At 34.9% G+C, this 20,294-nt stretch overlaps 2 protein-coding genes across 2 annotated transcripts; one reads left to right on the top strand and one right to left on the bottom strand.

Annotated features, from left to right (window-relative positions):
• The first annotated feature begins 3,245 nt into the window (after positions 1 to 3,245).
• LOC125646518 (vesicle transport protein GOT1B-like) lies at positions 3,246 to 13,800 on the top strand. The gene is made up of 7 exons (XM_048872851.2): positions 3,246 to 3,428; positions 3,613 to 3,704; positions 6,103 to 6,281; positions 9,732 to 9,813; positions 11,806 to 11,838; positions 13,360 to 13,377; positions 13,686 to 13,800. Exons 1-6 carry the CDS (start codon positions 3,404 to 3,406, stop codon positions 13,369 to 13,371), a joined length of 423 nt encoding a protein of 140 aa, XP_048728808.1. The 5' UTR covers positions 3,246 to 3,403; the 3' UTR covers positions 13,372 to 13,377; positions 13,686 to 13,800.
• Positions 13,801 to 17,873: 4,073 nt separating this feature from the next.
• On the bottom strand, positions 17,874 to 20,192 carry LOC125648015 (alpha-crystallin A chain-like). Its single transcript, XM_048874902.2, has one exon. The coding sequence runs from the start codon at positions 18,589 to 18,591 to the stop codon at positions 17,992 to 17,994; it is 600 nt and encodes a 199-aa protein (XP_048730859.2). The 5' UTR covers positions 18,592 to 20,192; the 3' UTR covers positions 17,874 to 17,991.
• Positions 20,193 to 20,294: the final 102 nt, after the last annotated feature.

Raw genomic sequence — 20,294 nt, forward strand, 5'->3', positions numbered from 1 at the left:
AGGACAACCAAGATGTGTTGGTCGCTGTATAACCCCCCTTTTCAACAATTGCTAATGAACTTCTCCTATAGCACCCTGAAGAAGGAGTAGACCACCTTTGAAGATTCCAACTTTAAACTGAAAGTGAAGAATATTAAAGCATTTTATAATATCATATCATGATCAATGGTAACATACAATATATCGTTCGTACAGAATTGCAGTCATCAAATTCCATTACTTTTCCATGACCTCAACCCATTTTTAATGACCTCAAAGACAGACAACAGACTGATGGATAAGACACAAATCTGAAGCCTTTCTTACCACACGAAAACGACTTAGCAGTTGCACATATCAGAAAATATAATTTGAAAGAGTTTCTTCACATTTTCATTTGATTTGTACGAATTATACATTGTTACTGTATGTATAGTCCACACAATGTGATTTGATGACCTTGTTTCTGAATGAACTGCACTATGGGGATGGAACAATCTAAGTTTTCTCCTCTTTAATGTCATTTTTTAAGAAAGTACTCAAATCTCGTTGATCCACTTCTCTCTGAAGTTTTACGTGTTTCGTTGAACATCAATGTGAAATCAGTGCCCCCACCCCCATGTTTCCCATATCCACCACCTTCAAGCACGTTGTGCAGAACACTCTATCTATTACTCTTAACAGCCCTGACCTGCGCTTCCACTCAGAAGAATAAACACATTTCCCAGGCACGACTCATCAGACTGCATACCGGTATATGTACCATTACCTGTAGCACACTTGTTCATTCACACCCTAAATGCTCACAGTAATGGAAATTACTTTGTGTCAAGCACTTTTATTATAAAGATTATAACCAACTTGGTTTTAGTAGTTCCGGGATTAGGCGAAACAATATCCATTTATTTTAAAGGATTTTTATCTTAATTTAAGGGTTTTTTCAAAAATTTAAACTAGGAAAAGGTGAAATTCCATGATTTTCCATATATTTTTTTATGTGTATGAAAGGAACTGAAATTTAGCACAAAATATATGTATCGACAGGTGCTTATCTTGCTTTGTCTTCTTTTTGGTGAAAATTTCACTTTTTACAAATGTGAATCTTTCATTCTGATTTCAAAAGGTATGTAAATATGCACTGTCAAATCCTTTATTTCTGTTCATCGTTGAATCCGTTCCATAGATTGAGATATTTTAGAGAATATTGAGTAATAATTTTTTTGTACTTTGCATTGTTATTTAATCAAGAAGTAGTTGTAGAATGAATAGAAATACTTGATTTCCAGGATCTGCATATTACATAATTAAAGTATACATACATGTCTCATATGATTTACATATGAGTTTCCTTACATATGATTCTCATATAACATATTAGCACAACATGCACACAAAACCTTCATATGTGAATCATATGGATTCCCTTTCATATGATATACAATATGTGAATCATATGTAACACATCATATGATTCACATATGATGCCCTTTTTATGATTCTCATATGAAGCTAATCATATGATCCACATATGAAAATCATATGTGGATCATATGTGGCAAGCATGCCTGTGATATATGAGGAGAAAACATGAGTAGGAATATAGAGTTATGAACTCCGCTAAGCCCATGGGAGAAGTGTTCACAAACTATTATTTTACGTCCTCCACCCCTCAGATCCACTATAACTTTAAGGATAACAATTGGGTCATATGCACATCTGCAAATGACATTGAAGTATTACATACAAACTTTCAAGTTTATCGGATAAACCATACATAGGCGAAGCATTCAAAAACTATTTTAATATCCTACACCCTCTTAGATCAACTGTAACTTTTGAGGGTCACTGTTTAGTGTTATCCCGGCGTGATTTCTCATTACACAGACATTGATGTAATTAATATACACTCTTTTGATATTCAAGTGTACATAAGTGCATAATTCTTGCAATTAGAAAAATAAAGAATGGGAAAAAAATCGTGTTACATACCTCGAAGTGTTCTGTCGACAGTAACCAGGCAATAATATACTGTCATATACATTCAAATTCCAATTCCATGACACTTTCGATTCTGAATACACGTGATCTATGTTGAAACTTTATCTTACGTTACACTCCCTTCCCTCATATTCTCCCTTAACTTAAGTAATGGTCTCGTAGATTACGTCCCGTAATTTAATTTCAGTTTGTTAGTGGTCGGGGAATTTACAGCGTGTTACTTACTCTTCATCATTTATCTATCGCTTTTCATACAGTTTTGAAAGTTTTCAGGGGAAAATATAATATGTAGAATCGATAGTTTCGGTGAAATTTAAGCGTCCCGTATGATTACATTAAAACTTTACAAATTAAAAACGTACCTAATATGTGTTTTTAAAAAAGTTTTTATTGAATTACCAAACAAAACAACAACAAACAAACACCCCCCCCCCCCAAAAAAAAAAACAACAAAAAGAAAATGAGAAATTTAAAGAAAAAAAACATGTATTATTCCATTTTGTGTTACACTTGGCGTTTACTTTAAAAACTATGTGACAAATTCATAGTAGCCTACATTTTTATGTAGAGCTGCAGAACTGTAGGTCTCTGAAAAAATATTGTGACGGAACAGAGATCTGTTCTGTCACAATATTTTTTCAGAGAGCTACCAGTTCTGTAGAGTCTATAACATAACCTAGTCAGAGTTCTCGGGAAAAAAATATCCCCGCAGAGGTACCCGTTGAAGTATTTTTTCAAAAATAAAACATCAGATGAAAAAACAAATATATAGGGGTGAAACTATTTGCATTTGCCTATATTGACGTGGTATTTCACTCTGGGTATTCCCAAGTACTGCATGTACATTTATATGATATGATTTATTGACCAATTATGAAAGAACGTTAATGATTAGAGATATATACAAAGGACATACATGTATAAAACATACATATATAATTCCAATGTTATTTATTACAATGGTTTTGATTGGACAAAAATAAAACTTTACAAGAATTTACACATCGATATATCTGAAAACACGATGCATTCATATGCGCACTTTTATTCGTTTCGTATTGCAAAGTTTTGTTCACGCAATATACATATATATACAACATAGATTGATTGAAGTGGAGGAAATCAACAATGAATGGAGATTAGAACATGATTAGATGTAGTCAAGCGTAAGTAACATCTGTATTCAAATTTTTAAAAGTTAATTTCGTATCAAGTTCAAGTTCAATGGAACTAGTTTTACACCGAGCAATCTGATACACGAGTTACCTATCTTTTCTTAGACTCTTTTGTATGTGAGAGCAAAAAAGTTGGTTTCGAGTCGTGGCGAAAACTCAGTCACAGTCACTGAGACAGGCAGCCTCAGATGTGCTGTTTGAGGTCACAAGGAACTTTTCCTGCTGTTGAGATCCATTGCTAAACTGCCAAGATGATGCAAATTACAGATTTTCAAAGTATTTTGTTTTTCACTGATTCTATATCCTTTTATTGATCACTCATACGAAATGGCTTAATTCGAATTTCCGCCACACCGGTAACAAGTTCATCAACAACATACTCTACCATCACATTATCTTGAATAGTTCATAAATCTGCATTTGACTGATATTTCTAAGAGTGATTTCATTTCTTTTCCAGAAATTGGAGTCGGCTTAGCAGGTTTTGGTATCGCATTTCTGTTCCTCGGCGTGTTGTTTTTGTTTGACAAAGGATTACTGGCAATTGGAAATGTAAGTCATTGATAAAAATCTTACGGAAATACACTAGTGACTAATTTATATTTACTTCTGTATTTTACTACATACGTCTACTATTCTGATGTTGTGGGAATATTGGCTCATCCAGTTCTCGGAGTACATACATGTGACAGTTGGGGTATGTTGGGCAGCACCAGTAGTTTGCTATTGTGATAGTTTTGGAATCCCCCCCCCCCCCCCCCCCCCCCCCCCCCCCCCGAGTAGTTTACTTTTGTGACAGTATTGGAATGTTGGCCCGCCCCCAATAGTTGACTAAATTGTGACTATTTTGGTAGTTTGGTTCTCACTCAGTAACTTTAGTTGGTAGAGCAGAAACAGAGCTAGAAGATACTTTAGGCCTGCAATAATCTCTTGATAAGAATCACGATATTCAGCTAACAATACAATAGGTACAGTAATATGTATCGTTTATCCTAATTGTAACAAATGTGATATTTTTTATATCAGCTTCAAACAAGTAAATTATTTGATATGTTTAAGGATACTCTGTTTAAAGCAGTCTATGCGAAAGTTTTTTAGACCACACAGGACATTCGGTCCTGTGTAATCAATGAACACACCGGACCGAACCAAATTTTGTCAGACTGAAAAACCTAATGTAAAAAAGTGAAACACGTGAAAATGCAAAACCAAGGGAATCTTATTTATTATACTAGTAATACTATACCAGGAATCCCTTCCGTATAATACTTTAGACAGTCCATGCGGTTTTAATCACATTCATTTACGTATTTGAATGTGTGCTATTTTTTTTACTTATAACAAACATTTAAATGACTCCACATCAAAATAGTAAATCTCAAAACCGGACATTGAGACATCGGACATTTCGGTCCGGTGTAAAAAATGATGCATCGAACCTCAGGCACTGCACATCGGTCAGGTCCGACGGTCTGATGTCTTTCGCATAGACTGTTAAAGAAGGCATTCATGCACTATTTTTCCTCTTGGTCTTCTCTTATTGAATGTAGTATTTGAAACTGGTTTTGTGTTAACCATCTGTATCATCACTACCACAGAAACCCAGAATGCTTCGTTTCTATTTTTTTAATTTGTAGGTCACTGACTTCGTTCCCGAAATTTTTCCAGGGAGCCATTTTGTAAAAGTGCTAACCAAACCAAAATGACTAAATTAATTGAAATGAATGTGAACTAATCTGTAACAGGGTTGTCACTTATGCAAGAATCTGCGTCCTAGACACAGAAAATTCATTTGGGACGCAAGTTTGTCTGATATGGTGAGTTCCGTGGACGTGCACAGACTCCGAGTAAAAATCATAATTTTACTTAGAAGCCCTGATATTGTGCATTAATTAAAACTCAAAGTAGGAAAAAATCTAGGTGAAACGTTACGCTCTAGTGAACTGAGATAATACCACGGAGTTCAGTGTCCCAATCCGACTTGTGTCTTTAGCGTCGGTCAGTTAGGTGTGAATTAGAATATTATACTAAAAAGATAATAAGATAAGATGCAAAATGAAGAACATTTTGCCACTGGCAGTTATTTTTATTTCTTATATATTTATTTTTTACAAATCGGGATCTATATTTGAATATAAATGTTTGTCTTCCGGTAGCCATTTTTATTGGAATCGAACGTTGCGTGCACGTAGTTTGTAAACTTTGGTAGGTTTTACATATCATCAGCAAACAAAACTAATACGCATCTATTTTATCACAATAATAATCTGATTAAAATGGTGTAATATTAAATAGGGTTGTTGTGATGATAGGAGATTCGGGGAAGTAATTCTGTTGGCGTTGACAATTAGTCGTCCAAGGCCAAGTCGCGAATGATTAAAAATAAATCTTAAAATTGATATGTTTTGTACTGCTTCCATTTTAAGTATCTTTAATATATAAAAAGACTCATTAAATATACATGGGACTTATCAATTTTTCATAAGACTCAAGCTGCTTATAAACCACAAGTCCGGGGACTCGTCTTCAATAATTTCTAGTGACAACCCTGCTGTAACATGTGTAATATTAGTTTAGCATGTATATCACAAACCGAGTCCGACTTGTGTTGTATTTTACTGTGTTTTTCTTTTCTAATACAATTCTTTTTGTGAGTGCCCATACAAGTTCAACTCACAAATCTAACTCCTATTGAAATCATAACTGCCTGAAATGCAGTTGAGACATGGTCCATTACAATATTCATATGGTTGGGATTTGTTGATCATTTCCATAGGAACTAACACACACACACATACCATATACATACAGTCTCTGTTTTATACCTTTTGCATTATTTTCATGTTTCAAACATTAAATCCAGGTAACTTAACAAAATCATACTGCTCAGTGTTAACAACTTAGCAAGAATGTTGAAAATGTTTAGATTTTATTTATTAATTTTTTGTAGATACTTTTCATATGTGGATTAGCATTTGTGATTGGACTGGAAAGAACTTTCAGATTCTTTTTCCAAAGACATAAATTAAAAGCCACTGGTTTCTTTGTGGGTGGAATGCTGATCGTGTTGTTAGGATGGCCCGTCATTGGTATGTGCGTGGAGATGTACGGATTTTTTCTCTTGTTTAGGTAAAGTGGATTTTGTTCGTTGACCAGTTACTAATCACATCAGATAAATTCTATGATTATGAAAGCCTTTCCTCATCCTTATCTCAGTAAATTAGTTGAGGTGGGACGATCCATTGGTTCACTGATGCATCGTGATACTCATCTTGGCGATATACGGATCAATACACATGTTAATTTAATGATGGTACCCATCATAGTCTCCATGGTATGGGAGAGGTTTGGCTTGCCAGTTTACAAAAGGGAAAACGGTGTAAGAAACATCGATAAGACAAGTTATTTTCAAGTTGTTTAGAGCATTGTGATATTTATTTTATGCTAGTCAAGTAACTTGCTAAACCGAGTGATATTTTTTCTGTTTTGTTTTGAGCTGAATAAATGAAATCCTTTTTTCTAGTTTTTATTGATATGCAAAGTATCGCGATATGTATCACATCGTGTGTCAAGTATCATGAAACGTATCGGATCGGCTAGAATTGGGTATCATCCCTCCCCTATAAATTAGACAAGTTATGCAGAGAGATAGCTGCAGAACTGTAGCTCTCTGAAAAAATATTTTGACATAACAGAGAGCTACAGAGCCACCCCTTATAAAAACCTTCGATTTACGGCGCACAAAAAGCTGCGCACGGTTGAGGCCTTATATCGTTGTATTCTTGAGTTGCTGTCTCATACATTTAATATCAAAAAATTCTTAACATATTTTCCTACTATACTTGTGTCTAAACATACCTTCAAATATTCATTAAAGCCCCATACGACCTGAAAACTCCCAGCTTCAAATGATTTCGTTTGTTGACGTAGCCATGTTAGGTAGCCGGTCAATTCGTACCCTGTTGTTGTTGGTGTCTATTCACAAAATTTGTTATATGTTATGTATTCGCTCTTCATTTATTATCAATACGAATAATTATAGAAATTAAAAAAATAAAGTTTTTCTAAAGGTAAAATAAGCTCTTGATTCATGAAAATGCTACTAAAGTCCTTAACACTCGTGTGGCAGGGATGGAGACCGAACCAGACTAATGAAAGCCGCATTGCTGTGAGTTTAGCTATTTGAATAATTATTATTTAAAGGCACTGGGGTGATATATTATTTAAAATATTTAGCTAAAATATTTGTGGGGATATTAGTTCACATCTAGACGTTATTGTTCAAGTATGGAAATTAACCAGGATTCGAATTGACCGGCTACCTAACATGGCTATGTCAACAAACGAAATCATTTGAAGCTGGGAGTTTTCAGGTCGTATGGGGCTTTAATGAATATTTGAAGGTATGTTTAGACACAAGTATAGTAGGAAAATATGTTAAGAATTTTTTGATATTAAATGTATGAGACAGCAACTCAAGAATACAACGATATAAGGCCTCAACCGTGCGCAGCTTTTTGTGCGCCGTAAATCGAAGGTTTTTATAAGGGGTGACTCTGTAGCTCTCTGCTATGTCAAAATATTTTTTCAGAGAGCTACAGTTCTGCAGCTAGCAGAGAGAAAGAGAATATTGAAATTTTATCACACACAACACACACGCTATATATATTCTTTATAGAAATTATCCTTCTTTCTTTCTCATGCAAATTTCTTATTTTGCTAGTCTCTTGCATTAGTCACGTGAAGAATTCTTTCATAAATAATCAGTAGCTGACTAGCAACCATTAGTTAACAGATGAGTTATTTCCCTTGTCATGTTTACTGTGATTTTTAAGTGACAGTATACAGTTATTGACTAGGTCAGAGGACAACAGCTGTTTTGTTTGACCAGAGAACAGGTCTGTTGCAATCGCACTGTTCTGTTAAAAGTTCCAAGTCAACATACCATGTGCATCTATAAAAAAAACACCCTATAAAGAATGAAGATGTATAACAAAACAGTTATAGATCCTTGAACGGATCTGTTGCCTATGACTTCCATCAACAGATGATGATCTGTCCTCTGTTCAATAACTGTATACTGCTACAATTTTGAAATAAATAAATTTCATATGGTAAAAACTGAATGTAGACAATCTTTTGAAAGCGAATACATATAAGCTACTCAGTTTTTCGTGTCACTTGTATGTGATGTCAATTCTTTCAGTTCACATTGCGTTCTACATGATCAAAAGACAAGTTTTTGATCCATGAAAAATAACAAAATCATCATCGCATTTTACAACCTCAGGTCTGAACAATGTTGACCCTTATTGAAGTTGGAGATATATTAAACACTGGCATTTTGGCAGTAAGAACAAAGCATCTCTGAATCCCATCTTCATATCAGAGCCACGGATGCTCCTGGGTCCTCAATGTCTTAAGCAATTTCTTTTAACGGTTTACTTCAAAGTTGAACTTTTTAGCCGAGTTGCAACAAAGTTGAACTCGGCTATTGGTTTGGTGATGCGGGTTGGCGGGCAGGCGGTTGGGCGTCAACAATTGGTTTCCGGATGGTAACTCGAAAAATTTACAATCTAATCAAATGAAACTTTGATATATTGTTGGGTACCAGGTAAGGAAGACCCCTATTGATTTTGGAGAAAAAAGGTCAAAGGTCAAGGTCACAGTGACCGAATATAAAATGAAAATTTTAGAAATATTTGGTTTCCGGATGATAACTCAGAAAGTTTAAAATCCAAATCAAATGATACTTGAAGATATTGTAATGTACCAGGTAAGGAAGACCCCTATTGACTTTGGAGAAGATAGGTCAAAGTCACAGTGACTGAAAATAGATTTAAAATTCCAAAAGGATTTTGGTTTCTGGAGGATAAATCGAAAATTTTTAATTTGAATCAAATGAAACTTGGATATATTGTTGGATACCAGCAAAGCAAGGCCCCTATTGATTTTGGAGACCAAAGGTCAAGGTCACAGTGACCGAATATAGATTGAAAACTTCAGACAAATATGGTTTCTGGACAGTAACTCGAAAAGTTTAAAACTGAAATTAGTTCTTCACAATTATAAATATACCCCGTCATTCCTGGCTTTACAATGTATCCCATGCAACTCGGCTCATGCACCCCTGGGTGCATATACTGATTTTTCTTAGATTGTTTCGATGTGTCATATTACCCCAGTCAGAATTCCCACATTATTTTAACAAGATGTTTTGCTCCTGCATAATAAAATGTAAATCGAACATTTACGAAATTTTGAAAGACAATTTTCATTATTGCATCAGACCAAAATACATGTACTAATGAGACCAGTATTGTAACAAACTTTATACGATGGATTTTTAAAACATTTTTTGTATTTGAGTTTTAAATATATGACAATCGAAACTTTAAAATTTGATTAAGTCACCATTTGGACAAACACATTTGTAGGTTAACAAAGGTCATCCAAAATCATTTCAGGGTGTGGACATGACAAGGTGATGATCGTGAATGTTGAACCCTTATTTAAGATGATTTCGCAGTAATTATGTAGTGTAAAAAAAATCCTAGCTTAATCTTTTTACATTTACAGTGGCTTTTTCCCAGTTGCAGTTAATTTTTTACGAAGAGTTCCAATTATAGGCAATATTTTGAATTTACCATACATTCGGACGGTAAGTAAAACTAAATCATACTGTACTTATCAACCTCTGCTAAAAGAGGTGAGAGACCACATGGCTCACTAGATCACCTGACTGATTTTGAGAAATGAGTATCTATAAAGCACTTAGTTATTGTGACCTTGATACATTGTTAAGAAGCACATATGCCATAATTTTATAAGTTTTACACAAGTCACTCTTCTTTAAGCATATTGTCTGTCATGTTTATGGTATTGCTCATGTCCATCTTAATCTTTTAGCCTTTCATCCAGCTCACTTCTGAATAAACTATGGAAGATATCTTCATCAAATTTTACTATTAGATCATACACCTTTTTGAGAGCATTATAACTATTCTGATATTGAAAGCATTATAACTATGCTGATATTGAGAGCATTATAACTACACTGATTTTGGTAGCATTATAAAACTATGCTGATATTGAGAGCATCATAACTATGCTGATCGATATTGAGAGCATTATAACTATGTTGATATTGAGAGTATTAAAACTATGCTGATAGAGCATTATAACTAATGCTGATAATTTCTTCCCTTCATTTTCCATATGATCTTGACCTCGTTTTGGAGTTTAATTGGTTTTCAACTAATTTCTGAGAAGTCTTCAGGTCAAAATAGAATATATGCTGGTTTCCGAACCCTACTTAGGTTTTTGCTGCTGACCGTAAATATTTTATTAATGATAAATAAAATGATATATAAATCTGCTATTTGCAAACTCCTAAAAAAATTCTATATTTCTATATATGTGTTTGAGTTTCACTGATTTACAGTTTCATTACTATTGATCTTCAAAATGTTTGAAAAGTATTTGTGATGTATTATATAAATCTTTATTCAAAGCATTTCAGAAACTAAGATTTTGAATAAAATGATTTTATAAAATAAGATGTATCACATCCAACACCATGTCCAACCCTACCTAATTTTTGGGGGAGTGAAATAGTAAGCACACATTTATTTTATTTTGGCCTTATGGACTCTTACCAAAATTCTCCTACAGATATAGGAGTCTGAGGACCATCATCATGCCAATTGATATTGTCTGTCTGACCTTTAAACTTCACATCACACTGCACTAGCTCATTTCTAAAAACCTTGTTGAGACTTCCAACAAACTTTGATGCAAAACTTCAGTTTAGGATTTTCAGTTACCAAGGTCATAAGGTCCTAAACAAAATAAAACAATTATTGATTTGGACCTCCCTATATATTTTGATAACAGTACACGAGCATGCAGTATATATACACTGCAGTGACTTCTATCTCATGACTTGTGAGGGCATTAAACCTCCTTTTTATGGCACGTGTTTGACACGGAGCTTTATATAGTTCTTCTTTTCCCTTCCTGCAATCCTCCATATGTTTCTACACAAGTGAAAGTCTCCGTATAATTACATTCATGTGTGTGTTTAATGACGAGAACAGAGAAACACCCAGGAGTGAAGCGGTTGTGTTGTCGTTGTTTTGTCTGTAGGTATAGAAAGGAATTCAAAGTTTGTGTACATTTTGGCAAACAGAGCAATCTTTGTGGTGTGCATTATGAAATCCTTACAATGATGGGCTAAACATGCTTCACAAATCATGTAATAAATGTGCTGTTGTTGAAAGAAATTTGGCAAAAAAGTAGCTTAAGATTTGCTTGCTCAGAGACTGTATTATGATAGGAGGCTTTTATCATCACTTAACCATAATAACAGAAACAGATGGGAATTTACATCCAAATCAGCTGATAGTGACAGGATTTAAATTTGCTATCAAGAACCACAAATTATTTAACATCATTGAAATATGTACACAATATGCATTGATGATTGTGTGTGTTTACGTAATCCAGAAAATACTATTGCTTTTTCATCAGTAGTATTATTTGGTGATTCATGATAATAATGATTTTGATATGTACACATTACATGTAATAAGAACATGCTTTTAATGATAGATTTATCTGTTTTTGATTCAGAAATTTGTTTCCTTTGCAGGCTGCAGACAAGTTAGCTGGATCCAACTCCATGGTATAGTGATGAAATTCATATATTTTCATAAACTCCACAGTGAAAAAACATCTGTGTATTTTAATGACAGCGTGTGTGCCAGAGAAACCCATTAATTTATTCATCAGCATCTTATTTTGTATGTTTATTTCATATCAGTCGGAGATCTAACTCATTTCAGTCTTCTTATTGATTTTTAAAATGTAACTTGTCCCAGATATTTATTGACTGTTTACCAGAGTGAAGTCGGCCAATGAAAATGATAACTAAAATCATTATACATATAATAAAGATTTTAAATATGACTGTGAATTAGGCTTATGACTCATCAAATTAGAAATACGTTGAATCAGTTATTTTTAAGTTTTATGGAATTCTGTTAATTGATCCCGCCATGATGGATATCGGATTTTATTGGTGATTATGAAAGTAGAGCTGATTTTGTGTCAGGGATGCTCACAGATAAATCTAGTAATCTTAGAACCTGCAGTTTTAGAACAAGCTTATTGTATAAAGCTCATGGAATTGAATCTGTTATTTTTAAAATGGTCAGTTCTTGGTCACTGAGAAATATGACATGCTTAAAAAGATAACTGAAAAAGGTTGGATTCCTGACTGTGCGGTGCCAACAAGTTTTTTTTTTTATTGTTTTGAAAGGATGTAGTCTACTATAATCACATGATTATTTTATTCCCCATTTTGCATGTTTGAGAAGAATAAATGTTTTGTTCTTATCAATGTATATTTAAGTTATGATATAATTTGAGACCAAATTATGAAAAGTAAAAGAAAATGCTATGAATTTTCTATTTTGTAATTAGTAATTTTTCTATAAAAGTTATGACTTATGAGCATGATGAAAATAAAAAAGAATATTTTATGAATTTTATATTCTGTAGTTAGTGACCAAAATTATGAAAATATTTTCAAGAATGTTGTATGAATTTTCTGTGTTGGAATTAGTGACCTAAAAACGAAAAATAAATTAAGAAAAGGAAATAAAAAAGAATATTGTATACATTTTATGTTTTTAATTAGTAACCAAAATTATGAAAATTGTATGAATTTTCTACCACCAAGCACATGTTTACTAGAGCATGAGCAAATTTTGTAAGGCACCCCAGGCTCCAGCGCACATTGTCTGTAATTAAAGATGAGTTTCGTAAAAAGTGCAAGTCTCTTTAGATGTGCAGTTAGGTTTGAGTACCGCGTGCTTCTGATGATGGGGACACTTGCATGGTTATGTCAGACACTTGTACAGCACACTATGCTGATCAGGCAGAACAATATGTCTCCCAGCTGCTCTTCATTTGTCAGAATTACTGCTTGATAGAAGTTTAAAGGTGCAAAATGTCAGTGGTTGTTCCTCATGCTGTACAACTTGACTAAATCTACTGAAGATGAAAGGTTTTATGTTCATTGTTATAGGACTATCTTGTCATGTGGACAGCTACATGTAGCTTATGTGTTAATGCCAAGTTATGTGCAGGCAAAGTATGAATGATATGTGATGTAAAAATGTGAAATTCTCTTTTTTTGCAGGACATGGCATGAACAAAGGTATATTCTAATAAAACTTTACCTACTTGGGTGGTGGCGTTTTGTTAAGTCCAGCATGTTTAGGAACACGTGTGCTACACATGTGAGGATTTTAAGCATGTTAACACCAATCATCTTTGTAACCATCAAAACAGGTTGGGTGCAGATAGAAAACTGTGCCATGTCTTGAGTTAAATTTGAGACCTAGTTGTTGTGGCCAATATTGGTCCCACCAATCTGTTTTATTTTTTACAGAGAACTGGTTTTAACACCTTCTGAACACCCCGTTAGTAATTTTGTTTTGTACTGATGCTTAACTTCTATTTCAGCTGCTGCTGAATGCTGCAGTACTATTCGACCAACCATTAAAAGTTCTATAGAACACGTGTTTATAAATACAGCATCTGTAATTAGCATCACCAAATTAAATTATATGAAGCTTTTCTTTATTTTCATGTGTTATACATGTAGTTTATAATGTAGAAGAAGCCACGAAGGAGGGAAGGGGGTAGGCAGATCCTTTCCTTCCTGAATTTTTGTCATGTAATGGCAATTTCAATATGAGAGATAACAAGAGATGTTTGTAAAACACATATGCCCCCCATGGTGCAAAATTGAAAAGGGTTATAGACAATATCTTCCTATGTCAAGAGTGAATTGACCATGTGACCTAAAATTCAATAGGGGTCATCTACTCCTTATGCTGTACCAGTGTACCAAGTTTGGTACGTGTCAATCAAGCAAATGATTCTTAAAATATAGGAGACAATATATTACTATGTCCAGTTCAACTATTGACTTTTGACCTCAAAATCAATATGGGTCATCCTCTCCTGAAGATGAACTAAGTTTGATGTCTGTCAAGTAAAAGGGTTATCAAGATATTGAGTGGACAGTATATTACTATGTCCAGTCTGACCCTTGACCTTTGACCATGTGACCTCAAAATCAATAGGAGTCATCTCCTGAATATACACCAGTGTACTATTTAAAGTTTGATGTGTGTCGAGCAAAGGGTTCTGAAGATATTGAGCAGACAGTATATTCCAATGTCCAGGTTGACCCTTGACCTTTAAACATGTGACCTCAAAATCAATAGGGATCATCTTCTCCTGAAGACGTATCAGTGTACCAAGTTTGATGTCTGTCAAGAAGAGGTTTCTCAAGATACTGAGCAGACAGTATATTCCCATGTCTAGTTTGACCTTTGACCATGTGACCTCAAAATTAATAAGAGTCATCTTCTCCTGCAGATCTACCAGTGTACTAAGTTTGATGTCTGTCAAGAAATATTGAGCAGACCTTATATTCCCATGCCCAGTTTGACCCTTGTTCTTTGACCATGTGACCTCAAAATCAATAGGGGTCATCTTCTCCTGAAGACGTACTAGTGTACCAAGTTTGATGTCTGTCAAGCAAAGGGTTTTCAAGATATTGAACGGACAGTATATTCCAATGTCCAGTTTGACCTTTTACCATGTGACCTCAAAATCAATAGGAGTCAACTTCTCTTGAAGACGTACCAGTGTAACAAGTTTGATGTCTGTCAGGCAAAGGGTTCTCAAGATATTGAACGGACAATATATTCCTATGTCCAGTGTGACCTTTGACCATGTGACCTCAAAATCAATAGGGTTCATCTTCTCTTGAAGACGTATCAGTGTAACAAGTTTGATGTCTGTCAAGAAAAGGGTTCTCAATATATTGAACGGACAGTATATTCCTATGTCCAGTTTGACCATGTGACCTCAAAATCAATAGGGGTCATTTTCTCCTGAAGACGTACTAGTGTACCAAGTTTGATGTCTGTCAAGAAAAGGGTTCTCAATATATTGAACGGACAGTATATTCCTATGTCCAGTTTGACCATGTGACCTCAAAATCAATAGGGGTCATCTTCTTCTGAAGATGTACTAGTGTACCAAGTTTGATGTCTGTCAAGCAAAGGGTTCTCAAGATATTGAACGGACAGTATATTCCTATGTCCAGTGTGACCATGTGACCTCAAAATCAATAGGGGTCATCTTCTTCTGAAGATGTACTTACTGGTGTACCAAGTTTGATGTCTGTCAAGCAAAGGGTTCTCTAGACATTGAATGGTCAGTATATTCCTATGCCCAATTTGACCATATGACCACAAAATCAATAGGGGTCATCTACTCCTTAGGATGTACCAGTGTGCCAAGTTTGATGTCTTTCAAGCAAAGGGTTCTCGAGATATTGAGTGGACATTATATTCCTATGTCCAGAGTAGATTGACCTTTGACTTTTTTACCTGAAAAACAATAGGGGTCATCTTCCACTCATAACCAACCCACATATGAAATATCATTATCATCAAGTGAATGGTTCTCAAGATATTGAGCGGACAACATGTGGTCTACAGACCGACCGACAGTTGCAAAACAATATGCCCCCTCTTTTTCAAAGGGGGGCATAAAAACTAGAGAAAAGTGTTTTGCTTTAAATGTAATACCGGTACTATGAATGTATTTTCAACAAACTGAAACATGTATGCTATGTCGTTGGCGGTGAGAGCTCGGTTTACACTTTATAGGGTTAGTTGTTACATGTACATACCGATAGATCCGCCCCAGAGATGTGGAATTTGAGGATGATGCATGGAAGAGTATCTCATCTCCCATGCATAACAAGGGAAAATATTGTATTTTTCTTAATAGATCTATCTCAATATTAAGTTTTAGAAGTAATCATTTAGAATAATTAGAATTAACTAATTAGAATGAAAATCCCATCAAATCACTTGGTCCGTGTCCAGAACACTGAAATGGCGAAGAGGAGGAAAAATCAGTTACGATGGCTCAGTACACCTTGCAATACTATGTATGAAATATAGCCTGGGATATGTTATAAGTACATGTATCAAAATGGAAGAAATGCAATTTTGGATTTTAAAAAACATGGCTTTCTAAATTTATTTTAATAAATATCAACCAAAAAGAAAAAAAACACTAGCGTATTTAAACTCGGGATCTGCGGGTCTCTATTCTTATCCACTGTTTTCACAGACAATGAAGTGTTTTCTCCCTTCCATTACACGCAAGTGTATTAGAACTAAACAAATGATTAATTCTACCCAACAGGTTAAAAATCTTTCAGCCAGCAAATGTAGTATTTGACGGGCATACCCTGGGAGTGTAATAGTTTGTTCATTTGAGTCTTTCAGCCGAAGCGGCAATATTTCACTAATTTGTGAGGTCATCGTGGCGGCTCGTAATAAGCCTACTTCACATAGACGATTTTTTGCGTGCCAGAAGGGAATATCTTAGTAATTTGGGAAATTAGTACATTAACTGAAGTGTAATGATAAGAAATAATATAATTATGATTCGGTTATATAAACTTCTACCACATGTACTACAATTATAGACAATGGCCTGTTGCAGAAATTGTATTAATGACCATAAGGACGAGGTCATTTCAGGTGAAACCCTTTTCTTCCGCCTCATCTTGCCCCCGTTTGAGTACACACCTCTGGATGACAAGCCGCAGATTGTCTGACTTCCAACTTTAGTTCTTAGTTCTCAATATATCATTACATGTGTGTGTAAGTAAAAATGATGTACTAGGTAGTTTATTTTTTTTATAACGAGTGTACGATTGCACTTGCTGTGTAACGTACATGCACATTCTAATCGACAAAGCATTCTTGAGATTATCCTTCGGGAAAGCCTAGACCAAGACATTCGCAGTACTCCAGGTGGCGCCTGACCTTCAAATTCGGACGCTTTTGACCTTGTCTGACCACTAGATAGCTGTATGATGGATTATGAAGTCGGACAGGGAATGCAGTTGGAGAAAAGCCAGAGATAGTAAACGCCGTACTCTATTTTTATCAAATATGCCGGTCTTCCTGTGTGTGTGTGTAGAAAGATGAGGCGATAAACGGTGTTGTTGGTTATTGCATGCTATCGGATTAGATTCATAATTAAGATAAAAACACAAACATGTGTACTACGTATTACACGAACAAAGAAGCTGACAATAACATGTCATCGCTCAAAGGACGGTATATAAAATATCTCACCGCTGTATGGACAGAAGTATAAAACATCTCACCGCTGTATGGACAGAGAAATAAAATATCTCAGTGCTGTATGGACAGATATTAAACATCTCACCGCTGTATACACAGAGATATATAGAATATCTCACCTCTCTGTGGACAGAGATATATAAAACATCTCACTGCTGTATGGACAGAGATATAAAACATCTCACTGCTGTATACACAGAGATGTATAGAATATCTCACCTCTCTGTGGACAGAGATATAGAATATCTCACCTCTCTATGGACAGAAATAACGTTCAATATCAAACATATCACTCTTCTAAGTTTACGGTCTACATATTAACACACATATCGCCGCTCTAATGGCAGTAATATTAAGATCCTTTCAACCTTGGCAAACAATAATACCTTTTATTTTAATTCCCTTTTCCACCACATAATTTTGTATTAACCAGTATCCAAAAACACAACCAATAGATATATTACACTTACATATTTTATTATTCATCCTCATAAGAAATATGATTCCTGTATTATCAAAATAAACACACGTACGCATATCTACACAACGTGCGTCCTTGCTAGGGTCCAATTTAAATGTTACTTGATGGCCAGTTTTTCAATAGGAATAATTCTCTCACTGCGGGTTTCCACACTTTGAGGTGCCGGGGCCTCGATACAGAGGACGCCGTCACCTGACAAGGAAGAGGTGACCTTCATGGGGTCTATTTTGTCCGGAAGGACGTAGGACTTTGTGAACTCTCTATGGATCTTTTTTCCTGGAGATTCCTCCACGTGTTTCGCGTGTACGGTCAAGTTCCGGTCCACGGTCTTTACCGTTATCTCTTCCGGTTTAAACTGACTGCAGTCGAATTTCAAATTCAGTTTCTTATTTCCAGAAATGTCTTCTACGAATGGTTTCTCCACTTTTAGCATGTTGGATCCGCCCCCCATACTGGATCCCAACCCCGCGAAAGGATCCTTTCCAAAGAAGTCTGTACTAAATGGGTCTTTGCCAAACCCGGCACCAAAGTCGAAGTCCATGGGGGTCAACTGAAACATTTCTTTTCTAATTTTTTCTAATTCCTTGTCGAAATCCTCAAAACTTTCATTAAAATTGCTTTGAAACTTTGGAAAGAGTGACTTTTGTCTGTCAAAAAATCCCCAATCAAAATAATCAACAGGAACTAAGCGAGACATGACTTTTTTTTTTCACGATTCTCCAAACTGCCAAATCAGACTATATCACCTCACGCTGTAGTAGCCGGCTTTTTATACTCGCGCAGGTTAATCCTGGCATCATGCAAGAAACTCTTCGTCTATATATATAACAAACATTAAACGTTTAGAAATGCAGCGTAAATTCCAGAATCAAAGAAGTATACAGTAGTGATACAATTGCTGGAGAATTCATTACGTAATTTGGAAAATACTAGACGGAACATATTTACACAATGAATCGATATCCTTTATACAAGATTGCATGAATCCCTCGATGTTATGTATTAGAAATTAATTATATGATGCACACTCATCCCGTTCTGTCTGATTTCAATAAATCCGATTGTATATATATATTTATTTATTTATTTATGCGGGATAAATTCATCTTGAATATACATGTATGTAAAGTGTATATGTAAATTTCAATGTCAAGTTGATAAGTGGTTTTATCGAGAGAAAATAAAAGATTGAGAAACAACATATACATAAATGTTTTATTTGCTTTTTGCCATGTATAGAAATCAAACACAATTAATTTAAGCCAATGAGTAATGTTCTTTTGATTCACATGCAGCTGGGAGTATACACAACCTAGTGACAGGCAAAGGGACTGGCAAGCTCCGCTAAAGGTACAAAGATAACTTGAGACACCAGATTTTGATAAAATTTAAGACCCAAACAATTTCAGTGCAAAAGGTTTAACTCCCGATATTTTCAGTATAGGAGTTTTGACCCCGACATTTTCAGGATAGTTTTAACCCCCGACATTTTCAGTGTACGATTTTTAAGCCTGGCTTGTATCATCTAGGACTGAATACTCTTTTTTGTGAAACTATGCACGAACCTCTTCGTGGGCCCATACCGACCCCAAGGTATTATGATTTTAACAAAATGTAATCTGCATGGAATAAAGAGATCTGTACATTGATTTGTCCAACTGTAACGTGCTCGGTTTTCAGGAGAATTTTGAAGACATATATATTATTTTCTTATTTTTACATTTTTATTTAGAACTTTATCCACCTTTTCCAAATCAGTCCTATTGTGGCTCCAATTCGAGATATAAAAAAACCCCCGAAACAATCCGTTTTTTCATGGGTGTGTTTTTATTGTCTAGACAAATGGTAGTCTTGAGATACACAGTCTATTCTTTGGCATGTAAAGCTAAAAAGCCTCCGTCATTATTTGGACAGACTATGCTAAAATAACATGTTGAAATTTGAAGTTTTTAAAAAAACAAACAAAAAACAAGTAGACGTGAGTTGGTTTCTTTTTCTATTCACGTGACAGGAAAGCCACTTGGTGAGCAGAATATTTTTTTACTCACTAGGCAGCACTCGCGCTACATTGAATTTCAAATTGTAATCAAAAAAAGTTTCTAAAAAGTAGGGGGGGGGGATAAGAAAATATGATAATAATAAAAACACAAGAATCATTAAATGTTTTTATGAGTATCCGATATCCATCAGATATCATTTTTCATGTGTATTCCTTTAATCTAATGTTAATGAAAATATATGATATAGTCTGAAATGTAACCCACTCAGGCAATTCAAAACGTATTTGGGTTTTAAAACTTCTCCCGGCATACAGTGTACATGTACCAGGTGTCCCTGAAATCAGATTGAATAGATACTCTGCCATTGATTCCAGTTTTGTTGTGTTTGCCTTTTTTTTTC

This window comes from Ostrea edulis, chromosome 6 (assembly GCF_947568905.1).
Source record: "Ostrea edulis chromosome 6, xbOstEdul1.1, whole genome shotgun sequence".
NCBI classification, from domain to species: domain Eukaryota; kingdom Metazoa; phylum Mollusca; class Bivalvia; order Ostreida; family Ostreidae; genus Ostrea; species Ostrea edulis.

Coding starts and splice junctions, on each gene's coding strand:
- LOC125646518 (XM_048872851.2), top strand. CDS start 3,404: ATGATGCAAATTACAGATTTTCAAA. Junction 3,429..3,612: donor GCAAATTACAGATTTTCAAA/GTATTTTGTTTT, acceptor TTTCTTTTCCAG/AAATTGGAGTCGGCTTAGCA. Junction 9,814..11,805: donor ATTTACCATACATTCGGACG/GTAAGTAAAACT, acceptor TTTCCTTTGCAG/GCTGCAGACAAGTTAGCTGG.
- LOC125648015 (XM_048874902.2), bottom strand. CDS start 18,591: ATGTCTCGCTTAGTTCCTGTTGATTATTTTGATTGGGGATTTTTTGAC.